We start from the raw sequence: 14,488 nt of genomic DNA, 5'->3' as shown, positions 1-14,488 counted from the left end.
TAATGTCTCTGGATGCCTGCTTAGTCTTTCATGTTAGGAGGCATGTTAAAGTTTTTCCAGCAAGGATATGAATTTGCTGTATTTAAGTTCCTCATACCTGTTTTGGCTGTATTCTTGCATTAGAGTGTTGACATTGGTGTTAAATGATCCCTGTACTGCTGGAGAGGTGATTGGAGACTAGACATGAACTGGAGGTTGTCTCCGCTCAACACCCTCAGATGTGAAAAAACTATTATGTAGCGCTTTAACACGATGTTTTACAGCTCTAGGAGTTTCTTAAACAGCTTTATTCTGGCATTCCTCTACTGCAGAGTAGTCTGGCTTTTTTGTCTCCACCTGCTGGTACCATGCAGAGGCATATGCATGAAATTAGGAGGTTAAGAATTCTTACGTTAAATATTTTATGTCCTTTTAATGTAATGAAATAAACAATTTGTAAAAACAATACGAGATCATTTTATAACTCTTACGACTTTTATAAACTTGTACCATTACTTAACCATTTTTATTTGTACAATAAAAGGTGGTGCTAAAATTATATATTTCTTTACAATCGCCAGTTTATATTGGGAAAGTGGTACCATAGCTGAAGTGTTTTGGGAGGAAACAGCAGTAAAGAATGTAAAGAATTTTGCTTCAAATAAAATCAAAATGGTTTTAGTACCAGTGTAGTTTTGTATGTTTTGCACAGATATACTCGAGTGTTATGTGGTGGCATAACATTCAGGGGTTTTTTGGTCCCCTCTATGGCAAATACAGTGTATTGATCCTAAGTTCTTTGGACCAAAAAACTAAAATAACTGCCCTCCTTTATGAGTACTCAAACTGCTGCTGTATTTATGCCATCTGCAAGTGAAATGTGTGAGGCTAAAGCACAACTTTCTTCGGAAAAAGATCAAACGACTTAGCAGAGATTCCAATATGTCAGTTTAGTTTTTCTCTTTAAAGCACAGCGTATTTTTGTTTTCTATTTCAGAAACGCTCTTTGAAGGGTAAAGAATTTGAATATGCATTGATTTTTTTTTTTTGTATTATTTTGGTTTTTTTTTTAGTATTGTAAAGTTTCCTTTCTATTACAAAAATACTATATTAGAAGTGTAGAAGATGTTGAAACAGTGTAAATTGGTAACTGCTGGGCAGATGACTGCAGTCAGAACTGACGCTATTAGTGCTAGTGATACGATGTTGCTTATTACTTAGTCGTTGTATACATGTGTAAAAATACAGTGGCAATCTTCCTGTGGACTGCACTGTATCAGTTAGCCACTTGTTTGCAGGTAACTAAGTGGAAAAAAAATTACCCTGTTTGCTTCCCCTTCTTAATTCTGTTTTGCAAATATATGAGTGAATTTGCAAGAGAAAAGAAATGTAAAAGTTTCCTTCTCGACTATAATCGTGGCTCTTCATCAGTCATCACTCTTCCTGCATTTTGTTCAAGAGGCTCTAATTGTCTGCATTTGGCAGGTTTAACACTTCCTGACAGAGAGGCTATTAAGGGGAAGTATTCTCGCATAACTGTCACAGGCAGGAACAAAGAACCTTCAAACTCAATGTGTGGAAACCACTAACATTCTTAAATGACCCTTTTCATGCATTTTATCCCTTTAAGCTAAAATTTGGAGGGTGCAGGGTCATGGAAAGCAGCAAGGTGTAATAAAACTGTAAACCCTGATTTTTTTTATTTTTATTTTTTTGGGTGGGGGAGAAGAGATTTTTTTCTGCTAGATTTATCTCTTGACTTGAAAACAATTGTTATTTGGAAAAATCTCATTAACAGATGTGACTGGAGTAAAAAGACTTAAAACTGATGTTGCTTTCAGGACTGCTTTGAACTTAACAAGCACCGATTTGTGGAGCAGACTAGCTAATGAAAGGAAATTAAATTTTCTGACAACTTCCCCTGCCAGCCCCCTTATTCTTCATGGGGCTGTTACTAGGTACTGAAGACTTTTAAAGAGGATTTTGTTTTATTATCGGACATAAATGAACCAGGTATGAACATTTCTTATGTATTTTTTTAAAGTTCTGACCTGGGTGCTTTTAAAATGGATTGCCTTGAAAGCTTTAAAAATATCAGGTTTCATTTTAATGTTCATAAGTCAGCCCCCATAGTTTCAGGCACACTTAGCAGCTGGTGTTTTCCAGACATTACTGCCTTCCATACAAATTGTTTAATGCATGTCCTGGAATAGTATAAATATTAGTGAATTTAGGTGGAATTTTCAAACTTAACCCAGGCCACAGTAATTTAACCCTTTTTCTTTCTAGTATTGTGTAATGGAAAGATATTATCAGTAGAAGAAACCAGAATTAACTACTACAGGAGAAGAGATTTGGTTATTAAAAAGTAAGCATTTTGGCTTTTATCTTCTGGGTTTCAGAGTACTTTTTTTAATGTACTAGACTACAGTAGCGAGTCAGCTGAAGCAAAGTTGGCATTAAGAAAGTAGATTTTTATAATTGTCATACACTAGTAAAATGTGCAGACTCTTCAATGGAAAAGATTAAATGAACCTTCTCATTTCAGATGCAGTTTTAAAGGATGTGTTTAAGGTTTATTCTGACTGTAGAATGAACAACTTAAGGAAGTCAAATGCTTAAATGCTTTTTGTGTTTTTCTTCAGTAGACAAAACCTGTCTTTAAAGAACTTCTGCAAGATTTTGTCCAAACCTGAGTCACTTCTAAACAATAGAGAGTCAACTCCCCCTACTGACAACAACCAGCAAAACAAGAAATACCAGTGAAGACAGAAACAAGCTGGCAGTGAACAAACTTTAATGATCTGATTTATAGTCCATTATTGATTGTAAACTTCTAAATTCTGGCATTAAATTCCTACAACTGCAGAAAATAATTTTGTGATCCAGGTTGTGTTTCCTGTCAGCTGATTCCTCATTGCTTTGAGTTTCTCAGTATACTAATGATGAGGTAGAATTTACATTCCACTTATGGTATTAATTTTACATTCCTCTGGCTGGAAAGGGTCAGAAGGTTGTAAAATCAAACATTAAATGAATCAGAGGAGACAGTAGTGCAATATATGACTGCCCTCAGGACATTGTGCAGTGGCTGATGGGATTAACGTTGAGTCTCATTTCCTGCTTTTACAGGATGCAGATGAAGCTGTCAGAATTGCAAGGGAAATTGGTAAGTTCTTAAATTAGCTATGGTGGGATTTGTGTGCCTCTCAGCAGACATGGTTGACTAAATTGAATGTGTAATAAGTAATCCCTATAGAACAAATAATGTTTTAATAGTTTGTAAGTTCCCTGTTGCCTATAGGGCTGGAAGAATTTAGGCGTTAATGCCCAGTCTCTTAAATCATCACACTTTAGCTTTGCAAACTGGACTTTACAGAACAAGTGCAGCCGTGATTTGTGGAATGCATGTAATACCCAGCTCACTGAAGTTATTTCAAAGCATATCTGCAATTGGATATGATTGCCAGAAGTTAAGCATGGTACATTTATCTCTATATGGTGGCTGACATTATGTGGAGTGCAGTTTGCTTGATTATCATCCAGAGCACCAGCCTTTCTATTGTGTTCTGAAATAAAGTAATTTCACTTCTGAATGTCTCACGAAAGAGTGAAAAGAGTAACCAGCAAACTGTCCGGGACTGATTTTGATGGAGGTTAAGTGTAATGTGTTTAATGAGTTTTGGCTTTTATTTACTAAAGCTTAACATTAGGGAAAATATTAAACTATATGCTTGAAATTACACATGCTCTTAAATGCTTTCTGGAAGGAGAATCTAATGCAGTAAGAGTTGTGTTCTTGTTTTTTGGTTTTATCTTCTTTTTTCTTGAGTGATAATTTTTTTCCTTTCATTTTTAAGAGATAGTAGCCATGAAAAGCTATCTAGCTTTATCACAGGTGCATAATTCATTGCACATATGTGCATTTGAAACTCCTTACTGATCTAGCTACATCTCACCTATCCCAAAAGCTGTGACTCTGCCTTAAGTGACAAATACAAATTGGGACTTGCACTACTGATGATGACTTTTTTCATCATCGTAGCACATTTCTGCTTTCAGTTTAAGTTGGGGTTTTTACCTTGCACTGGTTAACTGCCCTGAGCATAGGCATGGCTGACTTTTAGGCTGACATAATTGAAGTCACTATGTTCCTGATGGAAAATCAGGTATTATTGATCACATTTAGGAGAGCAAAAACAAAACAAGAGGCGGTCAACCAAACTGGAACATTTTGGAGAGAACTCTTAAGTAAAACTGGGTCTAGTCCTTAAAGACGTAGTATTATGGCAATTTCAGTTTGCTTTCATTTCAATACCATTTTTTATTATTGTTTTTAAATTTCCTGCAAGTATTGTTAAAGCAGCTTTGATTAATGTAGTTCAGAAAGCGTTCCGTAGCTTCCTAGGTACCTTTAAAATGTATTTGTGCTTAATTTTCCTCTGAGTTCTTCTGGTGGTCTGTTGGTTGGTTCCTGTCTTTGATATCAGTAGCAATTTGAAGGTCATTCTATTGAGGCAATCTTAAATCTGTAGATTAAGTCAGTTACAGATGGATGGATGGTGTTTAATCTAGACGTCAAATTCTTAAACCATTTTGATGCAAAAAGGGTTTGTACTATGATGCCATGTAGTGAGAGAAAAAGATTTCTAGTCTTCTCCTCACCCATGCTTAGACCAGTTCATCAGTTTGGTTAAGCCTTCATCTAATCATGACCACTAATCAGAATAAACCCCAGTGACTTATAATTTGAAAGGCTCAAAAATAGGATGACATTGAAGTACTCATACTAAGACACTAGATATATAATTGTATAATTTCAGATTATTTAAAATATTACTTCAGAACCTCAATCTTCCAGGAATATTTAAGTAATTATTGGAAAAAAGTGAAGAAAAAGGGAAATAAAGGTCTTGTGGGGCAACACCTAAAACTTTAAAACATTGCATATTATCTTTCTGCCTGCATTTTTTCCTGCTTCTGTTCTGGCCAAAGATCATGTAGTAACGGAACATGGCTCTTCAGGGTTAAGATGCTGCCTTTATCTGTTGCAATGGTTATTTCTGCACACACATTTTGTAAGTACAGGAGTGAAACCTACCTTTTGCCCTTAATGGAGATGTGCTCTCCCAAGCAGTCAAGAGATAATGCAGCAGAACTATCAGGTTAAATTAGGAAGTCGAAGAAATTCAGACACAAATTGCTATATAGGTTCCTTCCTATAGTATCTCTTCTTTACATGTAAGCTGTTTTTGTGATTCTTTTTGTAGTCCTTAATCACACTGGCTCTTTTTCCGGGAAGTTGTACATAAAGGGCTGCTGGCTTCCTGATTTCTGAACCAGCAATGAAACTCTGACAGTTTTACTCTTCAATTTGAAAGGACTGGACAACTATGAAGTGCAGGCAGTTAAGCTGAATGAAAGCCTCTACAAAACTGAAGACTTGAAAAACATGGTTTTGTCTTATTTCCTTTGGCATGAGTTTAGTTAGTAGTAGCTTCTGAAGAATGGGTTCACTTTTTCATATCACTTACCAGTTTGGAGAAATTTTTTTCATGGTTAAAAACCAGAAGTGTGACCTGTTTTCTGTGATACTGTTGTGTCATATCGGAGCAGCATAGTTCTTGAGGTGTTTTGTTATTTTAAAGGTACTGCACCGGAAGTGTTAAGATACAGATTTGCTTCCTGAATCTCTTCACTAGTAGTCTATGAAGATCTCATTTTTTGCCAGTAATTCTTAAAAAAAACCCCAACAAAACAAAAACACAGCTGTAGTTTATTTCAGCAGTAACAAAGGAATAAAATTTTGTTCCTAAAGGAATGTGATCTTAAGAAGGTCAAAAGCCTTTATTCATAAATCACTTTGTTACTTGGGAATAATTCATTCAGTGCTCTTTTGGGTATAAATGAATTGGAGAGGACAACTTGGCTTCAGAAATCAGTGCGCTGACAGCTAAGTCTTGAAAAAGAAGATCTTTCCTCTCTCTCCAAACAAAGCGTTTTAATAAACGAAGTTATTGTCTACTGGCCTTATTGGACATGTGGTCAGTTGTCATATTCCTCTTACCAAGTGAACAAAGTTTGAACTTCTGTCTAATTGTTCCCTGCTGTTAGGCTACCCTGTCATGATCAAGGCCTCAGCAGGTGGTGGCGGGAAAGGCATGAGAATCGCTTGGGATGATGAAGAGACCAGGTGAGATGCTGTCCAAAAGCTTGCCGTGATGAATGCTACAGTTACCAAAGCCCCATTAAGCCACTATGAGATGACAGTTGAGCAGATATGATATGTTAGAGAAATTGGATATTATTTGTTTTTCTCCTTTTGTAGTGAGTGGTGTACTTTGAGTTTGTGTGTGTCTGTTTAAAACTGATTTTTGCATAAACCTTGCTGTGGTGGTTTTAGGCTATGCCTTTAAAATTTAGTTACAGATTTTGAGCAGAAAAGTAGAAAAATGTAAATAAATCACTATTGGGTGTAAAAGGGAAAACAAAAGATTATTCTAAATAAATTAATTGGATAAAAATCTAGAATAAGATGGGCTGTACCATAACAGTTCTCTTCTGATCCCTGCTGTTTTGCTTTGCTTGAGAGAGATTAACGTGCTTGTTGGCTGACCTTGGCTGAGTTGTTTAGTTAAGTCTAACCAGTGCTTTCTCTCTGCTCCTTTTCTCTCGTGGGGCAGGGGGGTGGGGGTTGGGCAGTGAAATGGCTTCCCTGCTCTCTGACCAGGCAGGTTTTCATGTTGTCTGCTAATTATAAATATCTGTGTAATATTGTAAATGCTGTATGTTTTGTACATATTCATTGCCTTCCATTCTAGAGTGTAGTTCTTGCTTGTAAATGCAGCTTCATTTGCTTCTGACTTGGTCTGGCAAAGTGAATGCTAGGGGGAAACTTCAACCCATCACATTACAAAAAAAATAATTGGCGCCTATTCAACCTGGGGCAATTGCTTGATTGGTTAATTCCTGCTCAGATTAAGAAAGCAAAATGAAGCTGTTTTGTGGCATTTGATATGTTCTGCTCTGATGGTCATTCTGTATAGATGGTGCATGGTCTTGATGTTAGATAAGCTAGGAAGATATTTGGCATATAAATTGTTCCTTTGGTTTAAATACAAGCTGAAAATGCTGTATGACCTCTGCTTAGGATTTCTTTGGCTTAAAAGTTATGAAAATGTGACTGTAACTGTTCCTGCAGAGATACGTGAATTCAGCGTTCCTGTTGCAGAAAGCTACATGAGCAGCTGGGACCCCAAAATGATTTATTTGCTATGCGTGATTCTGTTATTGGTAATAATCAATGTGTTCTTATGGCACTGTGCTGAGAGAGATGTGTAGCGAGTTGGTGTTCTGTTTTTAGACATAGCAGAGGTAGATGACAGAGGTCTAGTTCTAACTTGAATGCAGAAATTTCTAGTGAGGAGAAAGATACAGAAACAAGGCAAATAAGGAAACAGGCAGGCAAGAGTTAATGGTAAAGCAGCTCTGAGTGAGATCACCATCAGTTCTGGCATTCAACCAGAAGGGGGAAGATGCAGCCCACAATGTCAGTGCCAGTACCTAAGATGGTGGCTACATTGGCAGTGCCAGCAGCTAAGATGGCGGCCGTGGCTTCACTGGCAACCATTAGGCAAAATCTCTTTTGCCTGCAACAGCAGGAGTGGAATTGAGTTCCACAGCAGCAGCTGGGTCCCTAAGTCCATCTGCCAATGCTGTTTCCTTGCAAACCCCTTCTGCTTCTGCAAAGTCTGCTGTAAATTTAAACACGGCTCAAGTTAAACAAATTGCGGATTTAGATAAAGGGGCAGGTGCAAGGCAGATGCAGAATAACAGCAAGATCCCTCTGCTGATCAGGGACCTTCTGTTAAAAAAGATTCTTCTGAAGACGGAGAGAAAGTTTGCCTTAAAGATATAGCTGAATTACTGAGACCATCTATGGATAGTGGAGATGCAGTACAGGATATAGGTTCTGGTAATCAGGAGCTAATGGAAGTGCTTCTGTACTTAAAAAGGTCCTACATGGAGTAGCAACAGGATTATGGGTACAGCCACTTCAAGAGGATGAGGTTGATGGAAGATGACATACAAACAGCTAACGCTCCCAGACAAGAGATTAGGCATGTAAGAAAGGATTACATTAGAGGAGAGAATGAGCCAATCCTAACCTGCCTAGGCAGGTGCTATGATACAGTTGCCCCTGCTTTAGTAGTGGGAGACAAGTCAGAATCTCAGCTTGGAACCCTGTTGAAAGATAGTGGAATAGATAGACATCTAGGCAGGTATCTTGGTAAGGTTTCTCTGGGGACACGCCTTCTACTGGCGGCTCTTAGGAGGTACCCCGCCAGAGATGACCTTCCATGGAATCCTAAGCCTTGGAACACCATGGATGAGGGAATTAATCATTTGAGAGAGTTTGCTTTGAGAGAGGTGATGTGTGGAGACCATGGTACTCTGAATCCTGATGAAATTCCTGTGGGAACAGGTGTTGCCAAAAAGCTCATAAAATTTGCTCTTCCTAATTATGCTACTATTCTGGCAAGCAGAACTGTGGCAAGAAATTATGGGGGAATGCCTCCCACTGTTGGCCATTTCACTGACCAAATGAGACAACTGGAGGATAGTCTCACACGTGTTTCTTTGGTTTCAGCCATTGAGATGCTGGTGAGATAAAGAATTGCATGACAGAGCTGGAGGAGGGACTTAAAACTTCCATTTCCAAATTGGCACAGGGAGGTAATTCCAATTCTTCTTCCTTCAGATGGATACAAATTTCAGCTGTTAGAAATAGATGTCCTCCAAGGAGGCCATTCCAAACCAGGTCAAATTGAGACAACAGAGGCAATCATGTGGGAGTATTTGGATAACTCTGTGTGATCAGTTTGGTGAGAACATGAATAGATGGGATGGTCAACAACTTCTGATCTTTTCAGGAGATTAAGGGAACTGCAGAGTGGCAGAGCCCGAGGTAGCAATACCAGAAGGGTAGCTGTTACTTCCTCAGTTTCCCAGAACAACTGTAATAGCTCCAACAGTGATTCCACTTCTGACTCTAGACACTGTGCTGACTGCACATGTGGATGTATTCCCCATAATTAGAGGTGCCCTGCCTCCTGCTGGGGGAGGAGAGGGATAACGGAGATAACAGAATCTATTGGGATGTGTACATTCTGTGGCCTGGCACTTCAAAACTTCAGAAGTACAGGGCCTTGGCTGACATAGGAGCTCAGTGCACCATAATACCATCAAATTATGAGGGATCAGAGTCTATAACTATTTTGGGAGTCACTGGTGGATCTCAAGAGTTGATTAAGATACAAGTCGACATTAGTTTAACTGGTAAATAGTGGAAGAAGCATACTGCTGTGACAGGACCTGATGCACCTTGTATTTTGGGAATTGATTTCCTAAGAGAAGGGCATTTCAGAGACCCTAAGGGTTACAATTGGGCTTTTGGAGTAGCATCTGTAGAAACTGATGGAGGAAAATTGAAGTTGTCCACTAGACCTAAGCTTTCTGATGAATCTGCAGTTGTGGGACAACATGAGATAGAGGATATAAAGCTTCCAGTTGCTTCTCAAACTGTGCATCACAGACAATACAGAACCAACTGTGACTCTTTGTTGCCCATTCAGAATCTGATTTATCAGTTGGAGAGTCAGAAAGTCATCAGCAAAACTCATTCACCTTTCAACAGTCCAGTGTGGCCTGTGTGAAAGCAGAATGGAGACTGGCGTCTGATGGTAGACTACTGAGCCCTGAATGAAGTAACTCCACCTATGAGTGCAGCAGTACCAGACATGATGGAACTCCAGTATGAGCTGGAATCCAAAGAGACCAAGTGGTATGCTACCATAGACATTGCTCATGCTTTCTTATCTATTCCCATAGCAAAGGAATGCAGGCCTCAGTTTGCCTTTACCTGGAGAGAAGTCCAGTACACTTTTAACACATTATCTCAAGGCTGGATCCACAGCTCAAGCATCTGTCATGCAGTGATCCACGATGCTCTGGAGAAAGGTGGTGCTCCAGAACACATCCAGTTCATCGATGATATCATCGTCTGGGGTAAAACTGCTGAAGAAGTCTTCAAGAAAGGTAACAAAATCATTGACATTCTCTTGAAGGCAGGTTTTGCCATCAAGTGAGACAAGGTGAAAAGACCTACCAGAGAGATCCAGTTTCTGGGAGTGCAGTGGCGGGATGGTCGCCATCGTATTGCAGTGGATGTGGTAAACAGAATCTCCATGGCCAATCCTATGAGCAAGAAAGAAACTCTGTTTCTTGGGTACAGTGGGAATTTGGAGACTGCACATTCCTGGATACAGTCAGATTGTGAAACCTCTGTATGATGTGACTCAAAAGACCAACAGTTTCCAGTGGGGTCTTGGACAACAAGCAGCCTTTGACCAGATAAAACAAGTAGTCCAAGCAATGGGCCTGGGACCTGTCTGAACTGGTCCAGACATTAAGAATATATTGTACACAGCTGCAAGTGACAATGGTCCAACCTGGTGCTTATGGCAGAGAGCTCCAGGTGAGACATGTGGATGTCCTTTTGGTTTCTGGAATCGAGGCTTCGGAGGCAAATTATACTCCAACAGAGAATGAGATTCTAGCTCCCTATGAAGGAGTAAAAGTTGCATCTGATATAATTGGAACTGAGTCACAGCTGCTTCTAGTTTCTAAATCGTCAGTTTTGCATTGGATGTTCAAAGGTAAAGGTTCTACACCACATCATGCCACAGATGCCACATGGTCTAAGTGGATCGCTCTGCTAACACAGCTCAAATGGGAAATCTTGAGAGGCGTCGTGTCCTGGAGGGACAAAAAGCCTCAAAAACGCTCTGAACCAGACAATGGGGCAGGAGCCAGCAGATCTGCTTTTTCAGGAAAATGCCCATGTTGCCCAGGCTTGTCTGAACATGTCCTAGAGTCCAAGTGGGCCAGGTGTATGTGCCTTTGGCCATGTTTGGAGAAAACTCTTTCTATAGGTTATACTATCAGGTTTTTATCTCTCAATCTTTATGGTCAGTGGCCATTATTGCCCCGGGAAATCTATAAGTACCAGCCCAAAGAGCCAGTGCCTTGGAATCCGAGCCGTGTCTCAGTTTACCTAGACAGGACTGCAAAGACCTCTCGCTGTATAGTGTTGTAAAGCCCAGGAGCAGAGTGGATGCGTCTTGCTGGACCAAGAGGTGAACCCCTGGAGGAGCTGAGTCCCTGGGACAGTTTTGTTTTATTGGAAGAAGTGACCAGTGGCGCTGTGAAGAATTGCAGCAGAATGAACCTTTTTTCTACAAGGCTTTCAGCTACAAAGCCTTCGGGGATAAATCCTGAATGTGTCTCAGCAGCAAGCTGCAGGCACCAGCAGAAAGTGAAACTGTGCTCCTGCAGCTTTCACGTGGTTGACGCCATTTTGGTTTTGCTTAAATCAACATATGTGCTGTGGGATACCATGATCAGTGACTAATGATGAAATCTGATTTTATAAGCATCAATTAAAGGTCTGTTGCCCTAGGGAATTTGGGAGTTCCTCCCCCCCTCTGTGGGCAATCTCCGGCTTTGTTGCCGATGTTCCCTTTTTTTCCTTTACAGTTCAAAGTGCAGTTTGTTGTTTCTGGATTTTTGCTCATATTGTTAAAATTGTTACTTGTTCCTGCTGGTGAGATATCTGTTCCACAACTGAATATTTTGATCCACTAAATAGGTTTTATTAATATTTTCCGTGGGATTTTTATAATTAAGTTTTTAATATTTTTATTAATAGTTCCGCCTATTGAATATTAATAGCCTCCTTACGATCATAACACGTGGTCTGGTGGAGGTGATCATAAACTGGCTTGGAGGCACTACCTGTACTAAACCTTCAGAAGAGAGAGTAGAATAGAATTAACCAGGTTGGAAAAGACCTTTGAGATCAGGTCCAACCTATCACCTAACACCATCTAATAAACTAAACCATGGCACCAAGACCCCCATCCAGCCTCTTCTTAAACATCTCCAGTGATGGTGACTCAACCACCTCCCTGGGCAGCACATTCCAATGGCCAATCACTCTATGAAGAACTTTTTCCTAACATCCCAGCCTAAACCGCCCCGGCGCAGCTTGAGACTGTGTCCTTATGCTCTGTTGGTGGCTGCCTGGGAGAAGAGACCAACCCCCACCTGGCTACAACCTCCTTTCAGGTAGATTTAGATGGCCTTCTCTTCTCCAGGCTAAGCAACCCCAGTTCCCCTCAGCCTCTCCTCATAGGGCTTGTGCTCCACACCCCTCACCAGCTTTATCCTCTGGACATGTTCCAGCAAGTCAACATCCTTCCTAAACTGAGGGGCCCTGAACTGGACACAGTACTCAAGGTGTGGCCTAACCAGTGCTGAGTACAGGGGCAGAATGTCAAGATCCCTCTGAAGAGATCTCTGACCCTCTAAGAGATGAACACCTGCCCCTAGCTTGGTGTCATCTGCAAACTTACTGATGATGGATTCAATGACCTCATCCAGATCATCAATAAAGATATTGAACAGGATGGGGCCCTGCAGTGATCCCTGGGGGACACCACTAGTGACTGGCTGCCAGCTGGATGTGGCACCATTCACCACCACTATCTGGGCTCAGCCCTCCAGCCAGTTCCTAACCCAGCACAGAGTGCTGCTGTCCAAGCCACAAGCTGACACCATGGCCAGGAGTTTGCTGTGGGGGATGGTATCAAAGGCCTTTCTGAAGTCCAGGTAGACTACATCCACAGCCTTCCCTACATCCACCAAGCAGTCACCTGATCATAGGAGATCAGATTGGTCAGGCAGGACCTGCCCTTCTTAAATCCATGCTGGCTGGGCCTGATCCCTTGGCCATCCTCTAAGTGCTGTGTGATTGCACTCAAGATGACCTGTTCCATAATCTTGCCTGGCACTGAGGTCAGGTGGACAGGTCTGTAATTCCCTGGCTCATCCAAGTGGCCCTTCTTGTGGAGGGGCATCACATTGACCAGTCATCAGGGACCTCTTTAGTGAGCCAGGACTGTTGAAAAATGGAGAGGCTTGGCCAGCTCATGTGCTGGCTCTCTCAGCACCCTAGGATGGATCCCATCTGGTCCCATGGACTTGTGGAGATCCAAGTGGCTAAGCAGGACTCTACTTCCTCCTGGATCACAGGGGAGCTATACTGCTCCCTGACTCCATCTGCCAGCTCAGGAGGCCAGTTGTCCAGAAGACAACCTATCCTGCTATTAAAAATTGAGGCAAAGAATGTGTTGAGTACCTCTGTCTTTTCCTCATATTTTGTTACAATATTTCCCTCCATGTCCACTAGGGATTGGAGGTTGTCCTTGCCCCCCTCCTTTTGCCATTAATATATTTGTTGTCCTTCACAGCAGTGGTCTGTCCAAGCTCTAAATGGGCTTTTGCCTCTCTAATTTTTTTTTCCTACATGACCTGGCAACATCCTTAAACATTTCATGGGTAACCTCTCCTTCCTTCCAAAGATGATACACCATCTTTTTTCCCCTTAATTCGCTCAGAAGCTCATTGCCCATCTAGGCTGGCCCTTCTACCCCAGCGGCTCATCTTCCGGCACGTTGGCACAGCCTGTTCCTGCACCATCAAGATTTCTTTCTTGAAGTAGGTCCAGCTCTCCTGGACCCCTTTGTTTTTAAGGCTGTTTCCCAAGGTTCCTTCTGAGTTAGTACCTGAAATCTGCCATCGGAAGTCCAGAGTGGAGGTTTTGTTGCTGTCCCTCTTAGCTTGACTGCATATTGAAAACTCAATTATTTAATGGTTGCTGGACCCCAGACAGCCTCCAATCACCACATCTCCCACCAGCCCTTCTTCTTTTTACCAATAGAGGTCAAGCAAAGCCTTACCCCTGGTAGGCTCACACAGCAGCTGGGATAAGAAGCTATCCTCCATACACTCTTATGAACCTTCTAGACTGCCTCCGCTCTGCTGAGTTCCCAGCAGATATCAAGCAGGTTAAAATCACCCCTAAGAACAAGGTCTGGTGATCTTGAGACAGCCTCTAGCTGCCTCAACCTCTTCATCCTGGTTGGGTGGTCTATAACAGGCCTTGTTGGCCTTCCCTCTAATTCTCACCCACAGGCACTCAACCTGATCATCCTTAATCTCTAGTTCCATGGTATCTAGTGCCTCCCTGGTGTACAGGGCCACCCCCCTACCCCTTCTCCCTCACCTGTCACTCCTGAAGAGCCTGTAGCCATTGATTACAGTGCTCCAGTCATGTGAGTCATCCCACCATGTTTCTGTGATGGCAACTACATCATAACTTTCCTGCTGCAACAAGGCTTCCAGCTCCTCTTGTTTGTTACCCATGCTGTGTGCATTAGTGTACATGCACTTCAGCTGGGCTGCTGGTTTCACCCATGACTCCAGCTTACCACCCTCAGACTCCTCTCAGGGGAAACTGGTTTCAGCCCATTCCAATCTAGTTTAAAGCCCTGTCAATGAGTCCTGCCAGCTCCCTTCCTAGAACCCTTTTCCCTCTGTGGGATAG

General features: G+C 41.5%; 1 protein-coding gene across 1 annotated transcript in view; it reads left to right on the top strand.

The window, feature by feature from the left end:
• PCCA (propionyl-CoA carboxylase subunit alpha) overlaps window positions 1–14,488 on the top strand; it is a 337,899-nt gene that overhangs the window by 94,069 nt on the left and 229,342 nt on the right. The window contains exons 8-9 of the mRNA XM_068163688.1: window positions 3,112–3,148; window positions 6,094–6,172. Coding sequence (XP_068019789.1) covers window positions 3,112–3,148; window positions 6,094–6,172 — 116 coding nt within the window. The remainder of the gene's footprint in view (window positions 1–3,111; window positions 3,149–6,093; window positions 6,173–14,488) is intronic.

Source organism: Melanerpes formicivorus, unplaced genomic scaffold (genome assembly GCF_026170545.1).
Source record: "Melanerpes formicivorus ecotype bairdi unplaced genomic scaffold, bMelFor1.0.p_v2 SCAF_1, whole genome shotgun sequence".
NCBI lineage: Eukaryota > Metazoa > Chordata > Aves > Piciformes > Picidae > Melanerpes > Melanerpes formicivorus.
The sequence above is the reverse complement of the archived record's forward strand: the minus strand, read 5'-3'. Positions and strand labels throughout refer to the sequence as shown.